The sequence below is a fragment of the Nycticebus coucang genome, chromosome 10, assembly GCF_027406575.1.
Source record: "Nycticebus coucang isolate mNycCou1 chromosome 10, mNycCou1.pri, whole genome shotgun sequence".
Classification (NCBI taxonomy): Eukaryota; Metazoa; Chordata; class Mammalia; order Primates; family Lorisidae; genus Nycticebus; species Nycticebus coucang.
The window spans coordinates 104833750-104859754 of NC_069789.1; the positions used below are offsets into that span (position 1 = coordinate 104833750).

General features: G+C 47.4%; 1 protein-coding gene across 4 annotated transcripts in view; it reads left to right on the plus strand.

Moving 5' to 3' along the window:
* The window catches only part of ARHGEF2 (Rho/Rac guanine nucleotide exchange factor 2), a 77813-nt gene that overhangs the window by 13652 nt on the left and 38156 nt on the right, over positions 1–26005 (plus strand). For 3 of the 4 annotated variants that reach the window (XM_053604596.1, XM_053604593.1, XM_053604594.1), the window contains exons 2-7: positions 768–1051; positions 2763–2880; positions 11021–11059; positions 23259–23376; positions 23961–24000; positions 25182–25275. In XM_053604596.1, coding sequence (XP_053460571.1) covers positions 789–1051; positions 2763–2880; positions 11021–11059; positions 23259–23376; positions 23961–24000; positions 25182–25275 — 672 coding nt within the window. In that variant the 5' untranslated portion in view covers positions 768–788. The remainder of the gene's footprint in view (positions 1–767; positions 1052–2762; positions 2881–11020; positions 11060–23258; positions 23377–23960; positions 24001–25181; positions 25276–26005) is intronic. The other variant, XM_053604595.1, reaches the window with a different exon arrangement.

The following is a 26005-nucleotide window of genomic DNA, read 5'->3' on the forward strand; positions in this document are numbered from 1 at the left end:
AAATACTGAGCTCAGGGACCCTTCTGCCTAGGTCTCCCAGAGTGCTAGGATCACAGGCATGAGCACTGTGCCTGGCCTAAAATGGTTTTTAGAAACAGGGCCTCCCGGAGGTGCCTGTGGCTCAGTGAGTAGGGTGCCAGCCCCATACACCGAGGGTGGCAGGTTTGAACCTGGCCCTGGCCAAGCTGCAACAAAAAATAGCGGAGCATTGTGGTGGGTGCTGGTAGTCCCAGCTACTTGGGAGGCTGAGGCAAGAGAATCACCTAAGTCCAAGAGCTGGAGGTTGCTGTGAGCTATAACGCCACGGCACTCTACCAAGGGCGACAGAGTGAGACTCTGCCTCTAAAAAAGAAAAAAATAGGATCTCCCTATATTGCCCAGGGTAGAGTTGAACTCCTGGGCTCAAGTGATCTCAGCCTCCTGAGTAGCTAGAACTGCAGGTATGCACCACCTCCCTAAATGGAACAATATTTATTTATCTTTGCTTGGCTTTTTGTCATATAAGTGCTCAGCAAATGGAATAATAATGAGTGGATGAGGTTCTCTATGGACTTGAAAGGACACTGGACTGTGAGCCAGAAAATATAAGTTCTAGACTGGACTGGAAGTTAACTTACAGTATGACCCTAAACCAGCTATTATTCAATTCTGTGCCTCAGTGAAGTAAGGGTGTCTGGATGCCCTGAAGCCCAGATGACTATGACACCCTTCTAGTTCTCAGGTTCCAGAGTTCTAGAACTCTGCTCTCCCTCTTCTTCTTTACCCAGACGGGCCTGCGTGTGCCCTCCATGAATGGAGCTATCCCAGAGGTGTTCCTCGCGGGTGGAGACCTGATACCCCAAGGCCACATTCGCCGCTGCCTGTCTGCAGTGGAGTCCAGAGAGCAGCTAGAGGAAGAGAAGGAGGATGAGAGGAAAAAGAAGGAGGGGAACAGCTCCCATGCTGTACCCCTCCGAAGATCAGGCGCTTTCCGGGCGCATGGTCACAACTATGACTCCTTTAAAAGACATAGTTGGGGGCCTGACAGGGAGCCTCGGGACTCACTGAGCAGGTAAGCCCCCAGGGGACCTCCTTTCCTCCTTCCCTCAGGCTGAGACCTTGGAGAACATGGCTGACGGATTTCTCTGGTGTTCTTGCCCCTCCGATAATTGTCTCTCTAGACGTGGCTGCAGAGTGATAGGAGCTGAGGAGACCTGGGCCCTTAGTCCTTCCTCTAGAGAATCAGAACCCAGGCCTGTAGTGGCCCTTGGGGAGGATGGACTGCACCTTTCTTTTTTTTTTTGTAGAGACAGAGTTTCACTTTATGGCCCTCGGTAGAGTGCCGTGGCATCACACAGCTCACAGCAACCTCCAACTCCTGGGCTTCTGTGATTCTCCTGCCTCAGCCTCCCAAGTAGCTGGGACTACAGGCGCCCGCCACAACGCCCAGCTATTTTTTGGTTGCAGTTCAGCCGGGGCTGGGTTTGAACCCACCACCCTCGGTATATGGGGCCGGTGCCTTACTGACTGAGCCACAGGCACTGCCCTGGACTACACCTTTCAAATGTGGCTCTTCCCACTGGCCCCTCCTTCCTCAGTGTGATCTCAGGGCAGATTCAGGGTGGGAGTGGGAAGGAGGTGTGGGACTGGGTGAGGTCAGGACACTGCCTTCTCCTCTCACTCCTGCTTTCATAGAACCATACAATGGTATTGGTGCAGGAAGTAACTCAGAAATCATATGGCCAATCTCCTCATTTTATAAGTAAGGAAACTGAGGCCCAGGGAACTTCTGGAGGTTTCTTGAGAGAAACGGTCCCCAGATTGGGGCATTGAGCTTTCCCTGTCCTAGATTCCTGCCAACATTTTGGTTCCAGGCTGAGGCAGATCGAAATGTCTTGGATTAATTCATAGCACAGCGCTGATATGGGGGTCAGCTGTTCTTGCTCAGAGTTCTGCCTATGCTCGGTAGACTGGGGCAGAGGGACCCATGTCTTCCCTCTCCCCTGGAAAATCCCTGACCACTTCCCCAAAGACAGAGGAAGTCAGAAAGAGAAGGTCCAGGGGATCAGCATGAAGAATTCAGTGTCATCACAGGGGCCTGCCAGCCATGGAAAGGCAGTGTCCCTCTGTTATGACAGTGGTCCCCATGGACAAGTGCTGTCAGCTCTGGTGAGTGAACCAACCTTCTCTAGCTCCTGGGCAGGGCTGACTGGATTGACTGAGGGGAGGGATCTTGTCCTTGAACTGGCTTGGGCTGGAACTTGGGTAAGGATCAAGGCCTATAGGGCTTGCCAGGGCTGGCTGTCCCTTCCCAAGAGCAGCTGGTTAAAGGCAAAGATACCAGATGCCTAGGTACCCCTTGTGTGGTACCATCTATACCTCAGGGTCTTTCGAGTGTCACCAATATTTCACAACCAGGCATTAATTCTGCTCCTTAGAAAGGTAAGGGTGCCCTGAGCGAACCATTGAGCTAAGTAGAGATGACAGCTGGCATCCCCAATCAGAGAAGTAAAAGTCCAGCCATTCTTCCCCAGGAGCCCTGGCTTTCTTCTGGAGGGCAGTAGTGTCCTTTGACCAGCAGGGGCCGCCCTTACCCGCAGCCCTCTTTGTAGCTACCCAGCAGAGCTCCCAAAGGGAAGCCAGTTGGGTCTGGGCTACACCTATGCCAACAGGAAGGGTCGGGCTGGGGGCAAGAAACAGAACTGGGCTGAGGTGGTGTCCCTCCCCTGCGCCTGTCCCTGGCCACTGGATCCAGACGGCAGCCGTGGCAATGTGTGTTTCAGGAGGAGACTGCAGTCATTGGGATGCCCAAGCCCCGAAGAGGCTCCCTTACTGCAGAACCAAGAGGAACTGGACACCTATCTGGAACTGCAGCACCAGGGTGGCCAACCCTCCTGCCTGGTAAGGACAGACAAATCCCCATAGAGGTCACTGCCTTGCTCCCACCTCCTGCCCCTGGCCTCTCTCAGCCCGTATTCTATGTCTTTTCTGTTCTACCAGCTGCCGGGTCTCTCTGCACCCAGGCATTGCTTTGACTCCTAATCAAATCTGAATTTGTCATCTGTACCTGCTGTCTGTTCCCCTGGGTCTGTGTGCCCGATGCTTGGTATCCTGCGTCAGTTCTTTTTCTGAGACCCTCTGTCTCTTCTCTATATTTGTGTCCCTGTGTTGTTGTGGATGTATTTGTTCCTCTCCCACTAAAAGGCCCCTGCTCCCCTAGTACTTACAACCACTTCTTTCTGTAAACCTCATAGCTCCCACAGGGGAGCTGAACTTACTATTTGTGAGGCCCTGAAAGACAACAGTTCTCTAGTGAGATGATCATACTGCCTAAGAAAGGGTGGAGAGATCACCCAGGCTCTGGCTTAAGGGAAACTAATTTGGGATCTCAAACCAGGCTCTAAGGTCCACTAAGGATGCCTGAGGGTTTTGAAGACACCACTGGGTACACTGATATGTCTCAAACCAGGTGGAAAGGTCATCCTCCCTCCAGCTCACCCTCTAGCTGGCCTATAGTTCCAACACTGGTCTTTAGTGTGCCTAAAGGAAGGGCTGTGTACATTCAGCTCCTCACCCCCTTACCTGCCTTCTCCATCAGCAAGTCCACATGCCACCCCCTCCAGCATTTCTTTTTTTTTTTTTTTTTGCCGGGGCTGGGTTTGAACCCACCACCTCCAGCATATGGGACCGGCGCCCTACTCCTTGAGCCACAGGAGCCACCCCCCCTCCAGCATTTCAATGTGGTACAGTAGAAAGAACAGGATTTGAGAGTCAAACTGACTTCTAGACCCTTTATCAGCGGAGATATTTATTTCATCATCCTAAAATCAGAATAATAAAGCTATCTATTGGGCGGCGCCTGTGGCTCAGTCGGTAAGGCGCCGGCCCCATATACCGAGGGTGCGGGTTCAAACCCGGCCCTGGCTAAACTGCAACCAAAAAATAGCCGGGCGCTGTGGCAGGCGCCTGTAGTCCCAGCTACTCGGGAGGCTGAGGCAAGAGAATCACTTAAGCCCAGGAGTTGGAGGTTGCTGTGAGCTGTGTGAGGCCACGGCACTCTACCGAGGGCCATAAAGTGAGAATCTGTCTCTACAAAAAAAAAAAAAAGCTATCTATTAAGGGTACAATTATTGTAGCACTCTGGGAGGCTGAGGCCAGTGGATTGCCTGAACTCACAGGTTTGAGACCAGCCTGAGCCATAGCAAGATCTTGTCTCTAAAAATAGCCAGGCATTTGTGGAGGGTGCCTGTAGTCCCAGCTACTTGGGAGGCTGAGGCAAGAGAATCGCTTGAGTCCAAGAGTTGGAGGTTGCTGTGAGCTATGACGCCACAGCACTCTACCAGAGATGACAAAGTGAGACTCTGTCTCAAAAAAAAAAAAAAAAGTTATAATTATTGGCCAGGTGCAGTGGCTTACACCTGTAATCCTAGCATTCTGGGAGGCCAAGGCTGGTGGATTGCCTGAGCAAGAGCAAGACCTCATCTCTAAAAATAGCCAAGTATTGTGGTGGGCACCTATTGTCCCAGCTACCTGGGAGGCTGAGGCAAGAGAATTGCTTGAGCCTAAGAGTTTGAGGTTGCTGTGAGCTGTGATGTCACAGCACTCTACCTAAGGTGACAAAGTGAGACTGTCTCAAAAAAAAAAAAAAAACGTTACAATTATTGGCCAGGCGCAGTGGCTCACACCTGTAATCCTAGCACTCAGAGTGGCCAAGGCAGGAGAATTGCTTGAGCTCAGGAATCGGAGAGCAGCCTGAGCAAGAAAAAATGAGACCTCATCTCAACTAAAAATGGAAAAATTAACCAGGCGTTTGGCAGGTGCCTGTAGTCCCAGCTACACCAGCGTCTGAGGTAGGAGAATCACTTGAACCTAGGAGTTCCAGGTCGCTGTGAGTTATGATGATGCCATGGCACTCTACCCAGGGAACCAGAGTAAGACTCTATCTCAAAAATAAATAAATTAATTAATTAAATATATTTAAAAGGTTATAGTTATTAAATGTAGAACAGGCATGAAAGTGCTCAGCACAGAGGCTGGTACACAAGATGAGCTGAATCAATGTTACCTTCCTCCTCCCCCCCCATTGTCTTTTACTTTCCTTCTCCCAGCTCTCCCCCTTGTTGGTAGTAGTGTTCTAACTTCCCCCTTTTCCTGTTTTTCCCTTTTATTATGCCTTCCTGCTTTGATTCCTTTCCTCTCTTTACCTAATCTTTCAGCCCTCCTTTTAATATTCTTTTTGTGTCTGCGTTTGGGGTTTTTTGGGTTTTTATGTTTTCTTCCCGGAGCAAATGTCTGCAGACCAAAGGCCCGAAGGAGACTCCTTAAGCTAGACTGGGGGTTGCTGACTCACAGTCCCTGAGCCAACTCCTGCTCCAAAATTTATTGTGTTTGGCCAGAAGGGTGTTTTTTAAAATTCAGATGTTCTTAAGTGGGCCTGTGCTCTTCAATTTGCTATAGTTGCTAATACTCTCTGTTATAGGTTTTTTTTCTTTTTTTCTTAAACATAACATTTAAATGAATGTTCAATAAATCAACAACCTAACAAGTAGAGTATCACCAATACATTTATTTTTACGTATGTGTTCCACCTTTCTTTTATTCCCTTATCCGACCAGAAGTATCTTGAATTCATGAACTCGAATTTTGTTTATTGTTTTTTTTTTTAAGAGACAGGTCTCACTTTGTCACTCAGGCTAGAGTGACATGTAACAATCATGGCTCATGGTAGCCTCCAGCTCCTGGGTGATCCTCCCCACTTGACATCCTGAGTAGCTGGGACTATAGGCACGTGCAACTGTGCCTGGCTAAGCTTTTATTTGTTTGTAGAGATACAGGGTCTCACTCTATTGCCCATGCTCAAACTCTTGGCCTCTTATTTAATTTACCTTTTTAAAAGTAGTTTTAAGGCCAGGTGTGGTATGGCTCATGCCCATAATCCAAGTATTTTTTTTTTTTTTTTTTGAGACAGAGTCTCACCAACAGGCCTGAGCTGGATTCAAACCCGCCAGCTCTGGTGTATGTGGCTGGCGCTCTAGCCACTTCAGCTACAGGCGCCAAGCCAATCCAAGTACTTTGAGAGGTCAAGACTGGAGGATCACTTGAGGCCAGAGTTTAAGACCAGCCTGGACAACATAGCGAGACTTTGCCTCTACCAAAAAATTTTTCTTTTCTTTTTTTTTTTTTTTAGAGACAGAGTCTTACTTTGTCACCCTTGGTAGAGTGCTGTGGCATCATACAAAAAAATTTTTTTTTTTTTTTGTAGAGACAGAGTCTCACTGTACCGCCCTCGGGTAGAGTGCCGTGGCGTCACACGGCTCACAGCAACCTCTAACTCCTGGGCTTCCGCGATTCTCTTGCCTCAGCCTCCCTAGTAGCTGGGACTACAGGCGCCCGCCACAACGCCCAGCTATTTTTTTTTTTTTTTTTTTGTTGTTGCAGTTTGACCGGGGCTGGGTTTGAACCCGCCACCCTCGGCATGTGGGGCCGGCGCCCTACTCGCTGAGCCACAGGCTTTTTTAATTTTTTAAACTATTTTTCAAAAATATTTTTAATTAGGGCGGCTCCTGTGGCTCAGTGAGTAGGACGCCGGCCCCATATGCCGAGGGTGGCGGGTTCGGGCCCAGCCCCGGCCAAACTGCAACAAAAAAATAGCCGGGCGTTGTGGCGGGCGCCTGTAGTCCCAGCTGCTCGGGAGGCTGAGGCAAGAGAATCGCTTAAGCCCAGGAGTTGGAGGTTGCTGTGAGCCGTGTGACACCACGGCACTCTACCCGAGGCGGTATAGTGAGACTCTGTCTCTACAAAAAAAAAAAAAAAAAAAAATATTTTTAATTAGCCTCTTTTTTTTGTTTCTGAGTTTTTTTTTTTTTTTTGTAGAGACAGAGTCTCACTGTACCGCCCTCGGGTAGAGTGCCGTGGCGTCACACGGCTCACAGCAACCTCCAACTCCTGGGCTTAAGCGATTCTCTTGCCTCAGCCTCCCGAGTAGCTGGGACTACAGGCGCCCGCCGCAACGCCCGGCTATTTTTTGGTTGCAGTTTGGCCGGGGCTGGGCTTGAACCCGCCACCCTCGGCATATGGGGCCGGCGCCCTACTCACTGAGCCACAGGCGGCGCCCTCTGAGTTTGTTTTTTTTTTGTTTGTTTGTTTGTTTGTTTGTTTGTTTTGTAGAGACAGAGTGTCACTGTACCGCCCTCGGGTAGAGTGTCGTGGCGTCACACGGCTCACAGCAACCTCTAACTCTTGGGCTTACGCGATTCTCTTGCCTCAGCCTCCCGAGCAGCTGGGACTACAGGCGCCCGCCACAGCGCCCGGCTATTTTGTTGTTGTTGCAGTTTGGCCGGGGCTGGGTTTGAACCTGCCACCCTCGGCATATGGGGCTGGCGCCCTACTCACTGAGCCACAGGCGCCACCCTGTTTCTGAGTTTTAAAATGATGATGTCATATTATACACAATGTTTATTTATTTATTTATTTTTGAGACAGAGTCTTATTCTGTCACCCCATGCAGAGTGCCATGGCCTCATTATAGCTTACAGCAACCTCAAACTCCTGGGCTCAAGGGATCCTCCTACCTCAGGCTCCCAAGTAGCTGGGAGTATAGGTGCCCACCTTGAAACCTGGCTAGTTTTTCTATTTTTAGCAGAGACAGGCCTCCCTCTTGCTCAGGCTGTTCTTCAACTCCTGAACTTAGTTGATTCACCCACCTCAGCCTCTCTGAGTGCTGGGATTATAGGCATGAGCCACTGTGTGCTACAGATCATTTACTTTCTTTGCTTTCTTTGCATGAAGAGTGGCCTATGAACAGAACTTTTATTCATCTTTTGCCAGCATTTCTTTAGGTTATATACTTTGAACTGGAATCCTTGTATCCTGCACAGTATAGATGTTCATTTTTATAAGAGAAAATAGAGGAGTTCTCACTGGCTCACATTTTCTCCAACATTTCGTGTCATCAGACTTCTTAAATTTGCCAATCTAGTGGTTATAAATCTCATTGTGTTCTTAATATGATTTATACTTATTACAAATACAGTTGAATACCTTTTCATGTGCATTGGTCATTTGTATTTCATCTTCTGTTAAATTTCTGTTCACATCTTCTGCCCAAGTTTCTACTGAGTTCTTTGGGTTCTTTTTTCCTTATTGTTTTGAATGTGTTCTTTATATATTCTGAATAGTAATCCTTTGTTTTTCATGTAATGCAATGATCTTATCTCAATTTGTGGTTTGTCTTTTCCCTCTCCTATGATGCCTTTAAACAAAGAGAATTTTTTTTTTTAAGAAACTTCCTTTATTTTTATTTATTTATTTTTGCTGTTTTTGCAGTTTTTGGCCAAGGCCAGGTTTGAACCCACCACCTCCAGTATATGAGGCCGGTGCCCTACTCCTTGAGCCACAGGCACCGCCCCAAAGAGAATTTTTTTTAAGACACGGTCTCGGGTGGCGCCTGTGGCTCAAGGAGTAGGGTGCCAGTCCCACATGCCGGAGGTGGCGGGTTCAAACCCAGCCCCGGCCAAAAAAAAAAAAAGACACGGTCTCGCTCTGTTGCCTGGATGGAGTACAGTGGTGTCATCATAGTTCACTGTAATCTCAGACTCCTGGGCTTAAGTCTCTGTCTTAGCCTCCCAAGTAGATGGGACTACAGGCACATGCCACCATGCCTGGCTAATTTTTTTTTTTTTTTTGAGACAGAGTCTCACTTTATCGCCCTGGGTAGAGTTCTGTGGTATCACAGCTCACAGTAACCTCCAACTCCTGGGCTTAGGCAATTCTCTTGCCTCAGCTTCCCGAGTAGCTGGGACTACAGGTGCCCACCACAACACCCACCTATTTTTTTGTTGCAGTTTAGCCAGAGCAGGGTTTGAATCCACCACCTTCAGTATATGGGGCCGGCGCTCTACTCACTGAGCCAAAGGCACTGCCCTTATTTATTTATTTTTTTTGCAGTTTTTGGCCAGAGCTGGGTTTGAACCCACCACCTCTGGCTTATGGGGCCAGCGCCCTACTCCTTTGAGCCACAGGTGCCGCCAAGGCACCGCCCTTATTTTATTTTTTTTGAGACAAAGTCTCACAATGTTGCCCTCAGTAGAGTGATGTGGCGTTACAGCTCATAGCAACCTCAAAATCTTGAGCTCAAGCAATTCTCTTGCCTCAGCCTACCTTGGAGCTGGGACTATAGCAGCCTGCCACAACACCTGGCTGTTTTTAGAGACAGGGTCTCACTCTTACTGAGGCTGATATGGAACCTGTGACCTCCGGGCAATCTACCTGCCTTGGCCTCCCAGAGTGTAGGATTACAGGCATGACCCACTGTTCCCCGCTTTACCTGGACTCATGTATGTGGCTGCAGTTGTGAGGCTTGAATGGAGCTTATGATCAAGGATGGTCTTATACCTTTGGTAGAATTCCAGTTGTAATACCTTAGTTCCTATCCACATGTTCTCTCCAGGATGCTAGCTTAGCCCTGTTTAGATGGAAATAGCATTTCAAATGGGCCAGAATAAAGGCTTTAAGGCAGGACGGCGCCTGTGGCTCAGTCGGTAAGGCGCCGGCCCCATATACCGAGGGTGGCAGGTTCAAACCTGGCCCCGGCCAAACTGCAACCAAAAAATAGCCGGGCGTTGTGGCGGGTGCCTGTAGTCCCAGCTACTCGGGAGGCTGAGGCAAGAGAATTGCTTAAGCCCAGGAGCTGGAGGTTGCTGTGAGCTGTGTGAGGCCACGGCACTCTACTGAGGGCCATAAAGTGAGACTCTGTCTCTACAAAAAAAAAAAAAAAAAGGCTTTAAGGCAGTGGTTCTCAATCTTCCTAATGCCACGACCCTTTAATACAGTTCATCATGTTGTGGTGACCCCCAACCATAAAATTATTTTCGTTGCTACTTCATAACTATAATTTTGCTACTGTTATGAATCGTAATGTAAATATCTGATATGCAGGATTTTTTTTTTTTTTTTTCAGTTTTTGGCCAGGGCTGGGTTTGAACCCACCACCTCTGCCATATGGGGCCAGCGCCCTACTCCTTGAGCCACAGGCGCCACCCCAGGATGTATTTTTCATTGTTACAAAGGTGTTGCGACCTGCAGGTTGAGAACAGCTGCTTTAAGGTTTTTGACTGTTAGGCTCAAAAATCACATAATATCACTTCTGCAACAGTTTATTTATCAGAGGCAGTCACAGGCCAGCCCAGATTCAAAGAGTGAAGAAATAGACTCCTTCTTTTTTTTTTTTTTTGTAGAGACAGAGTCTCACTTTATGGCCCTCGGTAGAGTGCTGTGGCCTCACACAGCTCACAGCAACCTCCAACTCCTGGGCTTAAGCGATTCTCTTGCCTCAGCCTCCCAAGTAGCTGGGACTACAGGCGCCCGCCACAATGCCCGGCTATTTTTTGGTTGCAGTTTGGCCGGGGCCGGGCTTGAACCCGTCACCCTCAGTATATGGGGCTGGTGCCCTACCAACTGAGCCACAGGCGCCGCCTGAAATAGACTCCTTCTTAATGGAAGGTGTTGTAAATAATTTGTGCCCACTTAAAATCTACTACAAGGCCAGGCATGGTGACTGGTACCTGTAATCCTAGCACTCTGGGAGGCCGAGGCATGTAACATTGCCTGAGTTCAGGAGATAGAGACCAGCCCATCTAAAACTAGATGGGCGTTGTGGTGAGTGCCTATAGTCCCAGCTACTTGGGAGGCTGAGGCAAGAGAATCACCATGACACTCTATCCAGGGTGACAAAGTGAGACTCTATCTCAAAAAAATATGAAATAAAGTAAAATAAAATCTACTACAGTTTGCTAATAGTTTGTTTAGGACTTTTGTACTTACATTCATAATTCTCCTCTGTCTTATTGTATTTTTAGAATCAAGGTTCTATTTGCCTCATAGAAAGAGTTAGAAGAGTTTTGTTATCTATTATTTGGAACAGGCTGTATAAGATTTTAGTGATAGCTTTTTTTAAAGATCTGTTCCTTGCCTATAAAACTGTTTTGGCCTGTAGTTTTTGTTTTGTTTGAAAGATTAACTACTGATTCCATTTCTTTAATAGGACCATTCAGACTTTCTATTTCTTCTTGATTCAGTTTTGGTAAGTTTTTTTTTTTTTAATTTGTCTATTTTGTTTGCATTTCAAAATCATTGTGATGAAGTTGTAGGTAGCATTCTCTTATCTTTTTAATCACTGTAGTTAGATCTCCTTTTTCATTTTAATTTTACTTGTGCTCTCTCCCTTTTTCTTTATCACTCTTTATTTTGTTTTGTTTTGTTTTTTTTGAGACAGAGTCTAAAACTGTTGCCCTGGACAGAGTACCATGGCAACACAGCTCACAGCAACCTCAAACTCTTGGGCTTAAGCGATTCTCTTGCCTCAGCCTCCCAAGTAGCTGGGACTACAGGTGCCTGCTACAATGCCCGGCTATTTGGGGTTGTAGTTATTGTTGTTTGGCAGGCCTGGGCTGGATTCAAACCTGCCAGCTCTGGTGTATGTGGCTGGCACCTTGCTGAGCCTTCTTTATCACTCTTATCAGAGGTTTGTCTTTTTTTTTTTTTTGAGACAGAGTCTCACTTTGTCACCCTCAGTAGAATGCCAAGGCATTGGGTGACACCTGTGGCTCAAGGAGTAGAGGGTTCAAACCCGGCCCCGGCCAAAAACTGCAAAAAAAAAAAAAAAAAAAAAATGCCATGGCATTATAGCTCACAACAACCTCAAACTCTGGGGCACAAGTGATCCTCTTGCCTCAGCCTCCCAAGTACCTGAGACTACAGGCATCTTCCACTACACTTGGCTATTTTTAGAGAGGAGAGTCTTGCCCTCGCTCAGGCTGGGCTCAAACTCCTGAGCTCAATCAATCCACCTGCTTTGGCCTTGCAGAATGCTAGGATTACAAGCATGAACCATCAGGCCTGGCCCTAGGGGTTTGTCTTTTTTTTTTTTTTCTTTAAGAGACAGTCTTGCTCTATTTGCCCTAGCTGAAGTGTAGTAGCACAGTCATAACTCACTGCAGACTACAAAACCTGGCCTCAAGTAGTGGTCCTCCCATGTAGCTAGTTTTTAGCCAGGGCTGGGTTTGAATCCACCACCTCTGGCATATGGGGCCAGCGACCAACTCTGTTGAGCCACAGGTGCTGCCCATGGATACGTTTTAAATTTTGTTTTGTAGAGACAGGATCTCACCAGGTTTCCCAGGCTGGTCTAGAACCAGTGGCCTCAAGTGATTGTACCACCTCAGCTTCTTTTTTTTTTTTTTTGTAGAGACAGAGTCTCACTTTATGGCCCTCGGTAGAGTGCCGTGGCCTCGCACAGCTCACAGCAACCTCCAACTCCTGGGGCTTAAGCGATTCTCTTGCCTCAGCCTCCCGAGTAGCTGGGACTACAGGCGCCCGCCACAACGCCCGGCTATTTTTTGGTTGCAGTTTGGCCGGGGCTGGGTTTGAACCCGCCACCCTCGGTATATGGGGCCGGTGCCCTACCGACAGAGCCACAGGCGCCGCCCCCACCTCAGCTTCTTAAAGTGCTCAGATTATAGGCTTGAGCCACAGTGCCCAATCTTCTCTATTTTATTTTATTTTCGTTTATTTTTTTTTACTTCCTCCCAATGACTAGAAATTCAATCTTCTCTCTATTTTAAATTTGTTTACTAACTCATTGATTTCTGCTTTTATTTATTTATTTATTTATTTATTTATTTTTAGAGACAGAGTCTCATTTTGTTGCCCTTGGTAGAGTGCCATGGCATCACAGCTCACAGCAACCTCCAGCTCTTGGGCTTAGGTGATTCTCTTTCCTCAGCCTCCTGAGTGGCAGGGACTACAGGTGTCCGCCACAATAGCTGGCTATTTTTTGGTTGCAGTTTGGCCGGGCCGGGTTTGAACGCAACACCCTCGGTATATGGGGCCAGCGCCCTACTCACTGAGCCACGGGTGCTGCCCTGATTTCTGCTTTTATCTTTGTTATATTCTTCCTTCTGTTTTCTTTAGATTTCTCCCATTGTGCTTTTTCAAAGTTAGCATTGTTCATTAATTTTCAGTTTTAAAAATTTCTCAGAGGCCAGTGTGGTGGCTCACGCCTGTAGTCCTAGCACTCTGGGAGGCCAACGTGTGGGTTGCTTGAACTCAGGAGTTGTAGACTATCCTGAGCAAGAGTGAGACCCCTTTTCTAAAAACTAGCCCCACATTGTGACAGGTGCCTGTAGTACCAGCTACTTGGGGGGCTGAGGCAAGAGTTTGAGATTGCTGTGAGCTATGACTCCAAGGCACTATACCCAGGGTGACAGACTGAGACTTTCTCAAAAAAAAAAAAAACATAAATAAAAATAAATAATAAATAAATTTTCTTTTTTTTTTTTGTAGAGACAGAGTCTCACTGTACCGCCCTCGGTAGAGTGCTGTGGCGTCACACGACTCACAGCAACCTCTAACTCTTGGGCTTACGAGATTCTCTTGCCTCAGCCACCCGAGCAGCTGGGACTACAGGCGCCCGCCACAACGCCCGGCTATTTTTTTTTTTTGTTGTTGCAGTTTGGCCGGGGCTGGGTTTGAACCCGCCACCCTCGGCATATGGGGCCGGCGCCCTACTCACTGAGCCACAGGCGCCGCCCATAATAAATAAATTTTCAATATAAGCATTTTAAGCCTACAATTTGCTCTTGAAATAGCACTTTGGGGGTGGTGCCTGTGGCTCAGTGGGTAGGGCGCCGGCCCCATATACCAAGTTTGGCAGGTTTGAACCCGGTCCCAGCCAGTTAAAACAGTAATGGCAACTGCAACAAAAAATAGCCAGGTGTTGTGGCAGGCGCCTGTAGCCTCAGCTACTTGGGAGGCTAAGACAAGAGAATCGCTTAAGCCCAAGAGTTGGAGGTTGCTGTGAACTGTGATGCCACAGCATTCTACTGAGGGCGACAGAGTGAGACTGTCTCTCAAAAAAAAAAACCACTTTGGCCATCTCCCACAAGTTTTGCTCTATATTTTCCTTATTGTTCAGTTATAAAATGTCTTTAAATTTCTATTATAATTCCTTCTTTTATCAATATATTTATTTTTTGGCTTGGCGCCTGTGGCTCAAGCGGCTAAGGCGCCAGCCACATACACCTGAGCTGGTAGGTTCGAATCCAACCCGAGCTCACCAAACAATAATGACAGCTGCAACCAACAAATAGCCAGGTGTTGTGCCAGGCGCCTGTAGTCCCAGCTACTTGGGAGGTAGAGGCAGAATAGCTTGAGCCCAGGAGTTGGAAGTTGCTGTGAGCTGTGATGCCACATCAACCTACTCAGGATGACAACTTGAGGCTCTGTCTCAAAAAGAAAACAAAAAAATATATATGTATATGTGTATATGTATTTATTTATTTATTTAATTTAGAAGAGTTTTTTTTTTTTTTTTTTTTTTGAGACAGAATCCCACTATGTTGCCCTGGGTAGAATGCCATGGCATCACAGCTCACAGCAACCTCTTGGGCTTAAGTGATTCTCTTCCCTCCTCCTCCCAAGTAGCTGGGACTTCCCACAACACCTGGCTATTTTTTTTTTTTTGCAGTTGTCATTATTGTTTAGCAGGCCCGGGCTGGGTTCAAACCTGCCTGCCAGCTCTGGTGTATGTGGCTGGCGCCTCACTCACTGAGCTATGAGCGCCAAGCATATTTAGAAGAGTATTTTATTTTTTATTTATTTATTTTTGTTTAGCAGGCCCGGGCTGGGTTCAAACCCACCAGCCCCAGAGCATGTGACTGGTGCCCTAATCACTGAGCACAGGCACCCAGCCAGAAGAGTATTTTAAAATTTATGTATCTATATGTCTATATATTTTTTTTTTCTTTGAGACAGAGTCTCCCTCACCCTGGGTATAGTGCCATGGCATCATATTAGCTTACAGCAACCTCAGTTTGTTGGGCTCAAGCTATCCTCCCGCCTCATCCTCCTAAGTAGCTGGGACTATAGGTGCCTGCCATAATACCTGGGCAGTTTTTCTATTTTTTTTTTTTTCTCCTTGATAAGATAAGATGAGAATGGCACTTGACCTTTGTGGTTTCTTCTCAAAATTTATAACCACAGTCTAATGTTGAGAAAAACGTCAGATAAATACCAACTGGGAAAGACCCTACAGGATGCCTGACTTCATGCCTATAATCTTAGCACTCAGGGAGGCTGAGGTAGGAGGATCACTTTAGGCCAGAAGTTGAAGACCCACCTAAGCAATACAGTAAGCCTTCGTCTCTACAAAAAACAAAAATCAGCCAGGTGTGGTGGCGTGCACCTATAGTCCCAGCTACTAGGAAGGCTGAGGCATGAGGATGGCTTGAGCCTAGGAATTTGAGGTTGCAGTGAGAGAGCTATGATGACACCACTGCACTCCAGCCAGGACAGCAGAGTTGAGACCCTGTCTCCAAAAAAATAGAAAAAAAAATAATAATAAGAAACCTGAAAAACTACAGCCAAGAGGAGCCTAAAGAGGTATGACAATTAAAGGTAACATGATACCCTGGATGAGATCCTGGAACAGAAAAAGGAGAATAAGTAAAAACTAAGAAAATCTGGATAAAATATGTACTTTAGTTAATTTTTAAAAATGAATACCTACATACTGGCTACATGCTTTTTTCCCTACATGCATTTCTCTCATTGCCTTCTTTGCCTCAAAACTGCCTCCTAATCTCCTCCCTAGGTCACACATTCCTTGGGAGCAAGCACTGTGTCTGCCTTGTTCCCTGTTGCGTCAGCACTTACCACAGTGATACCTGGCCCTCAGCAGGGGCTCAACAAACATTTAGTAAATACAAATGAATTCTAAAAATCTTTCATTCTTTACCCTTCTAGCTAGTATCCAGTCTCTCCTCCCTTGCTCATCCAGACTTTTAAAAGAATAATTTGCAATTGCTCTCTATACTTTCCCAATTTCCATTCTCTTTTCAAGCCACTAAAATTGAACTTCTTTTTTTTTTTTTTTTTTTGCAGTTTTTTGGCCACGGCTGGGTTTGAACCTGCCACCTCTGTCATATGGGACCAGCGCCCTACCCTTTTGAGCCATAGGGGCTGCCCTAAAATTGAACTTCTACTTCCTATCACCACTCTTTTGAAATTGCTCCCCGCTGGATCACCAATGACCTATAGATATCAATGGACTTTTCAAAGGTTCCCCCTTATCTGCATTGCTGGGTCCTACACTATCTATTGATCATAAAATTATCCCTTTATGTGTCTGTTTTTTTCCACCACATTGAGATTACTTTAAAGGCAGGTATTGTGTCTTGTTTATTCATCTGTGTATCCTCAGCACTTGAAATAGTTCCCAGTTGCAGTTTTTGGCCATGGCTGGGTTTGAACCCACCACCTTCAGCATATGGGTGGAGGGCCCTACTCCTTTGAGCCACAAGCGCTGCCCTGTTTTTTTTTTTAGACAGAGCCTCAAGCTGTCACCCTGGGTAGAGTGATGTGGCATCACAGCTCACAGCAACCTCCAACTCCTGGGCTTAAGTGGTTCTCTTGTGTCAGCCTCCCAAGTAGGTGGGACTACAGGCGCCCGCCACAATGCTCAGCTTTTTTTTTTTTTTTTTTTTTTTGTAGAGACAGAGTCTCACTGTACCGCCCTCCGGTAGAGTGCCGTGGCGTCACACGGCTCACAGCAACCTCTTAACTCTTGGGCTTACGCAATTCTCTTGCCTCAGCCTCCCGAGCAGCTGGGACTACAGGCGCCCGCCACAACGCCTGGCTATTTTTTGGTTGCAGTTTGGCCGGGGCTGGGTTTGAACCTGCCACCCTCGGCATATGGGGCTGGCGCCCTACTCACTGAGCCACAGGCGCCGCCCAATGCTCAGCTTTTTTTTGGTTACAGTTGGCATTGTCTTTTGGAAGGCAGCTATGCTCACCACTATACCACCAACGCTGACATTGTTGTTTGGCGGGCCCAGGCTGGATTTGAACCTGCCAGCTCTGGCGTATGTGGCTGGCGCCTTAGCTGCTTGAGCTACAGGCGCGGAGCCAATTTTTCTGTTTTTTTTTTTTTTTTTTTTTTTTTTTTGCGGGGGGCTGTGTTTGAACCCACCACCTCCAGCATATGGGGCTGGCGCCCTACGCCTTTGAGCCATAGGCACCACCCAATTTTTCTGGTTTTTTTTTTTGTAGAGACAGAGTCTCACCGTACTGCACTCGGGTAGAGTGCCGTGGCGTCACAAGGCTCACAGCAACCTCTAACTCTTGGGCTTACGCGATTCTCTTGCCTCAGCCTCCTGAGCAGCTAGGACTACAGGCGCCCGGCACACGTCTGGCTATTTTTTTGTGGCAGTTTGGCCGGGGCTGGGTTTGAACCCGCCACCCTCGGCATATGGGGCCGGCGCCCTACTCACTGAGCCACAGGCGCCGCCCAATTTTTCTGTTCTTTAATAGGGACAGGGTCTCACTTGTACTCATGCTGAGTTCAAGCTATCTACGGGCCTTGGTCTCCTAGTGTGCTAGGATTACAGGTATGAGCCATATCACCCAGCCTATAGACCTATACATATATATATATATATATTTTTTTTTTTTTTGCCGTTTTTGGCCAAGGATGGGTTTGAACCACCACCTCTGGCTTATGGGGCCAGTGCCCTACTCCTTTGAGGCACAGGCTCCACCATATACCTATATATATATTTTTTTTCTTTTTTTTTTTCTATACCTATATATTTTTTAACTTCAAAAATTTTTCATGGTGGTTTACACCTGTAATCCTAGCCCTCTGGGAGGCCGAGGTGGGTGGATTGCTTGAGCTCACGAGTTCGAGACCAGATGAGCAAAAAGCAAGACCCCGTTTCTACTAAAACCAGAGAAACTGAGGCAAGAGGATCCCTTGAGCCCAAGAATTAGAGGTTGCTATGAGCTATGATGCCAGGGCACCCTACCCAGGACAACAGCTTGAGACTCTATCTCAAAAAACAAAACAAAACAAACAACAAAAGAAAACAGGTTCGGCGCCTGTAGCTCAGCAGCTAGGGTGCTGGCCACATACACCAAGGCTGGCGGATTTGAACAAAAAACAATGACAACAACAACCAAAGAATAGCCGGGCATTATGGTGGGCGCCTGTAGTCCCAGCTACTTGGGAGGCTAAGGCAAGAGAATCGCTTAAGCCGAAGAGTTTGAGGTTGCTGTGAGCTGTGATGCCATGGCACTCTACCCAGGGTGACATAGTGAGACTCTGTCACAAAAAAAAAATTGTTTTCAAATGCTCACAGAGGAAAATATATATTAATAAAACTTACATATGTACAATGTAAGGAATAATTAGGAAGGAAATATCCATGCAACCACCCATCACCAAAACCCAGAAGCTCTGTTGTTTATTCTTATTCATAACCCTCTTTCTGACAGAGTTGGCCACTTTCTTGACTTTTTTTTTTTTTTTTTTGGCCAGGGTTGGGTTTTGAACCCACCACCTCTGGCATATGGGACCGGCGCTCTACTCCTTGAGCCACAGGCGCTGCCCGACTTTTTTTTTTTTTGAGACAGAGTCTCACTATGTTGCCCTTGGTAGAGTGCTGTAGCATCACAGCTCACAGCAACCTCAAACTCTTGGGCTTAAGTGATTCTCTTGCCTCAGCCTCCCAAGTAGCTGGGAGTACAGGTACCTGCCACAAAGCCTGGCTATTTTTTGTTGCAGTTGTCATTGTTGTTTAGCTGGTCTGGGCCTGGCAGCCTTGGTATATGTGGCTAGTGCTGTAACCACTGTGCTACAGGTGCCAAGTCCACTTTCTTGACTTTTCAGATTGATTTTCTTTACAGGTGTACCAATTATGTATGCGTCTCTAAACGATATCAATTATTTTTGCCTGTTTTCAACTTTATGTGAATGTATTCATACCAGTATAGGCAGTCCCTGGCTTATAAATGAGATGGGTTCCAGAATTTATTTTTTTTTGCAGTTTTTGGCCAGAGCCAGGTTTGAACCTGCCACCTCTGGTATATGGGGCCGGCGCCCTACTCCTTTTAGCCACAGGCACCACTCTTTTTTTTTGAGACAGAGCCTCAAGCTGTCGCCCTGGGTAGAGTGCTGTAGTATCACAGTTCACAGCAACCTCCAATTCCTGGGCTCAAGCGATTCTCCTGCCTCTGCCTCCCAAGTAGCTGGGACTACAGGCCACAATGCCAGGCTATTTTTTGGTTGCAGCCATCATTGTGTTTGGCGGGCCCAGGCTGGATTTGAACCTGCCAGCTCAGGTGTATGTGGCTAAGGCCTTAGCTGCTTGAGCCACAGGTGCCAAGCCTTTTTTTTTTTTTTTTTAATTGAGACAGAGTCTCACTTTGTCACCCTTGGTAGAGTGCTGTAGCGTCAGAGCTTACAGCAACCTTAAACTCTTGGGCTTATGTGATTCTCTTGCCTCAGCCTCCTGAGTAGCTGGGACTACAGGTGTCTGCCACAATGCCTGGCTATTTTTTGTTTTGTTTAGCAGGCCCTGGCTGGGTTCGAACCCATCAGTCTGGGAGCATGTAGCCAGCGCCCTAACCACTGAGCACTGGTGGCCAGCCTGTCCTATTTTTCTTGAAACAGAGTCTCATTCTGTGCCCTGGATAGAGTGCTATGGCATCTTAGCTCAAAGCAACCTCAAACTCTCGGGCTCTAGAGATCTTCCTGCCTTAGGCTCCTGAGTAGCTGGGACTATGGGCACCTGTTACAATACCCAGCTAGTTGTTCTATTTTTAGTAGAGAGGAGGGCCTCATTCTTGTTCAGGCTGGTCTTGAACTCCTGAGTTCACTCACCTACGCTCAGTGTTAGGATTACATGTGTGAGCCAATGTGCCTGGCTTTGTAAGTTTATTTTTTGTTTGTTTTTGAGACTGAGTCTCAAGCTGTCGCCCAGGGTAGAGTGCCGTGGCAACACACCCCACAGCAACCTCAAACTCTTGGGCTTAAATGATTCTCTTGCATCAGCCTCCCAAGTAGCCTCCCTACAGGTGCCTGCCACAATGCCCAGTTATTTTTTTGTTGCAGTTGTCGTTGTTTTAGCTGGCCCAGGCTGGGTTCAAACCTGCCAGCCTCAAAGTGTATGTGGTCAGCGCCCTACCCACTGTGCTACAAGTGCCACCCTGTAAGTTTGTTCTTAAGTGGAATTTGTTTGTAAGTTGGATCAGGTACATTTACTTATTACCTACAATAGCCTCAGTTTGTAAATATAAGTCATATATCATAACCCGGGGACTTATTTTAATGGCCTCCATTGGCAACTGTGAATTGTACGTAAGTTGGATGTTTCTAACTCAAGGATCTATATTGCGTGTATATAGATCTTTTGTGTCTTTTTGGTTTTTTTGAGACGGAGTCTCATTCTGTCACCTTGAGTAGAGTGGTATGGCATCATAGCTCACAGAAACCTCAAACTGGCATCAAGCAATCTTGCCTGGCACTACAGTCATCTGCCACCATGACCGGCTAGTTTTTCTATGTTTTTTAAAATTAAGTTTTTTTTTTAATTTTTTTTTTTTTATTGTTGCAGTTTGGCCAGGGTTGGGTTTGAACTCACCACCCTCAGTATATGGGGCCAGCACCCTACTCACTGAGCCACAGGCACTACCCAAATGAGTTATAGTTGGTTTTTTTTTTTTTTTTTTTGTGGTTTTTGGCCAGGGCTGGGTTTGAACCCGCCACCTCTGGCATATGGGACTGGCGCCCTACTCCTTGAGCCACAGGCGTCACCCTGTTTTTTAATTTAATTTATTTATTTATTCATGTTTTGAGACAGGGTCTCACTTCGTAGCCTTTAGTAGAGTACTATCACAGTCACAGCAACCTCGAACAGTTGGGCTCAAGCGATCCTCTTGCCTCAGCTTCCCAAGTACCTGGGACTACAGGTGCGCACCACAATGCCTAGCTAGGGTCTCACTCTGGCTCAGACTGGTCTCGAACTTGTGAGCTCAGGCAATCCACACGCCTTGGCCTCCCAAGTGCTGGAATTATAGGTGTGAGCCACTGCGCCCAGTCTAGTTTTTCTTTTTTTTTTTTTGTAGAGATGGGGTCTCTCTCTTGCTTAGAATGGTCTTGAACTTGTGAGCTCAAGCTATCCACCCGCCTCAGCTTTGCAGAGTGCTAGGATTACAGGTGTAAGCCACTGGGCCTGGCTATCTTTTGTGTCTTGATTCTTTCATTCATCGTTATTTTTGAAAGATTAATTCACAATGGTAAGTGAACTGTGGTTTATTCATTTTTATTGAATAGTATTTCAATGTTTAAATTGATTACAGTTACTTTATCTCATCTACTGAAGAGGAACTTCTAGGTTATTTGCTATGATATCTATAATATAGATCATTTGAAATGTGTTGATATTTGCCTTATAGCCAAATATGTGGCCAGTTTTTTTTTTTTTTTTTTTTTGGTAGAGACAGAGTCTCACTGTACCGCCCTCGGGTAGAGTGCCATGGCATCACACGGCTCACAGCAACCTCTAACTCCTGGGCTTACACGATTCTCTTGCCTCAGCCTCCCGAGCAGCTGGGACTACAGGCGCCCGCCACAACGCCCGGCTATTTTTTTGTTGCAGTTTGGCCGGGGCTGGGTTTGAACCTGCCACCCTCGGCATATGGGGCCGGCGCCCTACTCACTGAGCCACAGGAGCCGCCCGTGGCCAGTTTTTGTAATGTTCCATGTAGGCTTGAGACAAAGTCATTCTCTAAAGCAGCGGTTCTCAACCTATGGATCGCGACCTCTTTCCCCTTTGGCAGGGATTACCTAAGACCATCGGAAAACACATATTTCCGATGGTCTTAGGAACTGAGACACCGCTCCTCGTGTGTGGGGGTCACTACAATATGAGGGACTGTATTAAAGGGTCACGGCATTAGGAAGGTTGAGAACCACTGCTCTATTTTTTTTTTTTTCAGTTTTTGTCCGGGGCTGGCTTTGAACCTGCCACCTCCAGCATATGGGACCGGTGCCCTACTCCTTTGAGCCACAGGTGCCGCCCCAGAACCACTGCTCTAAAGGCTAGGCATGGTCTATGATTATTTCCACTCCCTGTTGTCTTAAACCCAGACTGCCTCCTCTTTTATCATTACCTATCTGGCTTTTATAGAGTTGAGTTTGTTATCTCTGAAGGCCATTCAGGGTAAATCTTTTCTTTTCAAGTATATTTTCTTTTCTTTTTTTGAGACAGAGTCTCACTATGTCACCCTTGGTAGCGTGCTGTGGCATCACAGCTCACAGCAACCTCAAACTCTTGGGCTCAACTGATTCGCTTGCCTCAGCTTCTCCAGTAGCTGGGACTACAGGTGTCACCACAACGTCTGGCTATTTTTTGGTTGCAGTTGTCGTTGTTTAGCAGGCCCCTGCCAGGCTTGAACCTGCCAGCTTCAGTGTTTGTGGCTGGCGCCCTACTCACTGAGCTACTAGCGCTGAGCCTCAAGTATATTTTCTATATTAAGAAGGCGTGTGGGTGGTGCCTGTGGCTCAAAGGGGTAGGGCACCTGTTCCATATGCGGGAGGTGTGGGTTCAAACCCAGCCTCAAACCCAGCCCCAGCCAAAAACTGCAAAAAAAAAAAAGAAAGCAAGCCTGGGTTGGCTCGGCACCTGTTGCTCAGTGAGTAGGGAGCCAGCCACATACACCAAGGCTGGTGGGTTCAAGCCTGCCCAGGCCTGTTAAACAACAATTGCAACCAAAAAATAGCCGGGTTTTATAGTGGGCACCTGTAGTCCCAGCTACTTGGGAGTCTGAAGCAAGAGAATTGCTTAAATCCAAGAATTTGAGATTGCTGTGAGCTCTGATGCCACAGCACTCTGTTGAGGGCAACAGCTTGAGACTCAGTCTCAAAAAATATAATAATAAGAATAAATAAATAAAATAAGAAAGCCTGGGCTGGCTCGGCGCCCATAGCACAGTGGTTAAGACACCAGCCACGTACACTGAGGGGGGGGGGTTCAAACCTGGTCAGCGCTGGCTAAACAACTGCAAAAAATATATAGCCAGGCTTTGTGGCGGGTGCCTGTAGTCCAGCTACTTGGGAGGCTGAGGCAAGAGAATCACTTAAGCCCAAGAGTTGGAGGTTGCTGTGAACACTGTTGTTGGAGTTGGAGCACTCTACCCAGGGTGACATAGACTCTGTTGCCAAAAAAAAAAAAAGAAAGCCTGGGCTTGAACTGAAGCAGATTAATGAAGGCTAAATAGCAGGAATAATGTCCCAACTGCTTCAAGTTCAATATCCCAGATATGGGTAGTGGAGAGGGGTTAGGAGGCCTGGATTTGAAGAGGAACCAAACTGTGAGAAAGCAAAGACCATGGTGGTAGATGGGTGAAGCTTGCTATTTGAGGCCTTTTTGGCATAATTCTAGGGTCAGGATTCCTGTTATCCACCTGCTGGCCCTTTGGCGCACTCAGCCACTGGTATGCTTTCTAAGTCTGTATCCCTGAGTGGCATCAACTCCCTCTTGGACTGCTCTGATTCAGATGGTGAGTAAACGTGGAGAGCAAAATAGGGGTGGCCTCTTCCCCTATCCATCTCATCAGCCCAGAGCTAGCTGTTTAGCGTCCAGATGTCCTGGATTATGTCTAGCCACATGCCCTTGGAGACCCCAAAATGCCTTTATTCAATGAGAGATCTGAATTCATGACTTCAGCATTCTGAGTTTCTTACCAATGAAGGATGACACAGGACACAGTGAGGTTCTCTAGCCTCCCCTGTTGCCAGAGATGGGGGACAGTTACCTGCAATGGACCTTGCCCTCAAGGTGAAGTATGGGGAGTTCAGTGTAAACCTCTGCCCTCCCCATTCACCAGAAACAGAACTGAAACCTGTGTCATTCTCCACATAACCCTGGTGCTCTGCTCCTAGGGATTTGAAGTTCTTCAGCTCTGCTCCGTTCAGACCCCGCCCTCTTCCCCTACCCGCCAGTGCCCTCCCTCCCTCAGGAATGGCTGTCACATGCACCTGCAGCTTGGGAACCTGATCCAGGTGGAGGGGGTGGGGAAAGAAAGCCCTGAGCGCCTTTGTCTGGTTTTAGCTAGACACTTCTCCTCTCCTTTTGTGTTGGCAGGGTATTTATCCCAGTCCTCTGCCACTGACCTCAGGAAAAGGTGAGTTTGGGGAATTTGTAGCCCTTCAAAGGCCTAGCTAGGGAAGAAGTGATGGGTCTGGGCCATGATTTTGTAGCCCCATGTGCCTCACTGCTTCCTGAATCATTGCTTTCCTTAATATTTCTGGTTAAAGGCCTCCAAATATCCTTCCCTGAGCTGTACAGAATTCATTCTCTTTGGCAAGGGAGGGCTCACCCAGTTTCTCATAACCCTGTGGAATGGGGGAAAAAATTAGGGAAAGAAAAGGGCTATCCAGGCCACAGGGTGTCCTTTGAAAAAAAGAAAGAGGGAGTAGCTTGCTGCAGTCAATGACTCACAGGCGAGAGGGCAGCTGGGCTATTGATGGTCTTGGTGAAGTCCAGAGACCAGGTCAGCGCTGGATGGCTCAGATAATAACTTGATGTGAGAGGCCCTAAGAAGAGCTGGGCAATGGCTGGAGAACTCCCAGTGAGAGGGCAGGGCCTGAAAGGCACAGCTCAGGAATCTAGGTGGAGGCCGAGATTTCCATGACCACATAAATAAGCACACAGAATCTGCACCTGTTGGTCTGGCTCCCATGGCTTAAGGCTGATTAGAGCATGTCAGCCCTCTCATGAGGGTGGTATGAGCATGTAGTGGCCCCTTTAAGATATCAGGCTCTGATTTGTGGTCCTGAAAATCTTCAGCTGACACATCCTCCTGGCTCTGGGTTTGGGATTAGCTCATGGGATGGGGCTGATGAAATCCCAGGAAATTCAGTCCTTACTGGCTTTAGGCCCAGAGGCCCTTTCCAAACTCCGAGAGGGTCCTTCCTACACAGGGCTGTTATTCTTTCAGAGAGAAGAAAATGCCCCCCTAGAGAGCCCCGCCCCATACCACTTCCGCTGGGGAGCAGGAGAGGAGATTGGGCCCTCCCATCCTGAGGCTGGATTAGGTAGGAAGGAGGAGTCTGCATTTATCTGGGAGGAGCTTGCAGTTTTCCTCCTAAATAGAGGGGCCTGGGAAACTAAAGTGTCCACATCCAGGAAGTCCTAGGAGGTTGTGGTGAGGCTTGCCTTTCTCTCTCCTTCTTCCTCGCCCTCTTAGCCCCTTCTCCATACTTGCTCTGATGGTGATGCCACCTTCACTTACCATTTCTTGAAGAGTATCTTTTTCTTTTCCAGTTGTCTCCATCTCCTCACCTCTTCTTTTTCTCTCTACAGCTCTAGCCAGCTGGAAGGGCACTCAGGTTCCTGGGCAGGCTCCTCCCTGCGACGCACCTTCAGCTTCCTCTTGGGCATGACCGGAAAGGCCAAGGTAGGAGTCAGGAGAGGAAGCAGGAGGCCTAGGACTCACTGCCCTCCTCAATTCCTTCTTCCCATCCCCCCATAACCTCCCCTATCCCTTGCCCCAACTCTCCCTATTAAGAGACTCAAGGCAGGCTGGAGTGGGGTGGCTCACGCCTCTGAGCCTAGCACTCAATCCTAGCACTCTGAGAGGCTGAGGTGGGTGGATCACCTGAGCTCAGGAGATTGAGACCAGCCTGAGCAATAGTAAGACCTGTCCCTACTAAATATAGAAAAATTAGCTGAGTATTGTGGCGCCCATAGTCTCAGCTGGGAGGCCTCAGGCATGAAGATGGATTGAGCTTAAGAGTTTGAAGTTGCTGTGAGCTATGATGTCACAGCGCTACCCTCCCCTCCCAAAAAAAAAATAAACAGAAACTCAGGGCAATGGTTCGAATGTTAGGCGACACATGCTCTCACTCAGTCTCTGTCTCTGTGTCCCAGCAAATTACTTTTTCTCTGTTTTCTCCAAGCCTCTGGCTTCACTGCCAGCTGTGAACAGCTGGAGGGGGATAAGGGCCCAGAGCCTGAGAAGCTGAGGAATAGCCTAGAGCCCTTCCTCTCTTTAGGCCTCACATAGCTAAGAAGTAGGCAGCAGAAATCTTAAACCACTGGCCATAATAATGACAATCATTACAGCAATACTTCTTTTTTTTTTTGAGATAGTCTCGCTATGTGGCCCTCAATAGAGTGCCATGGCA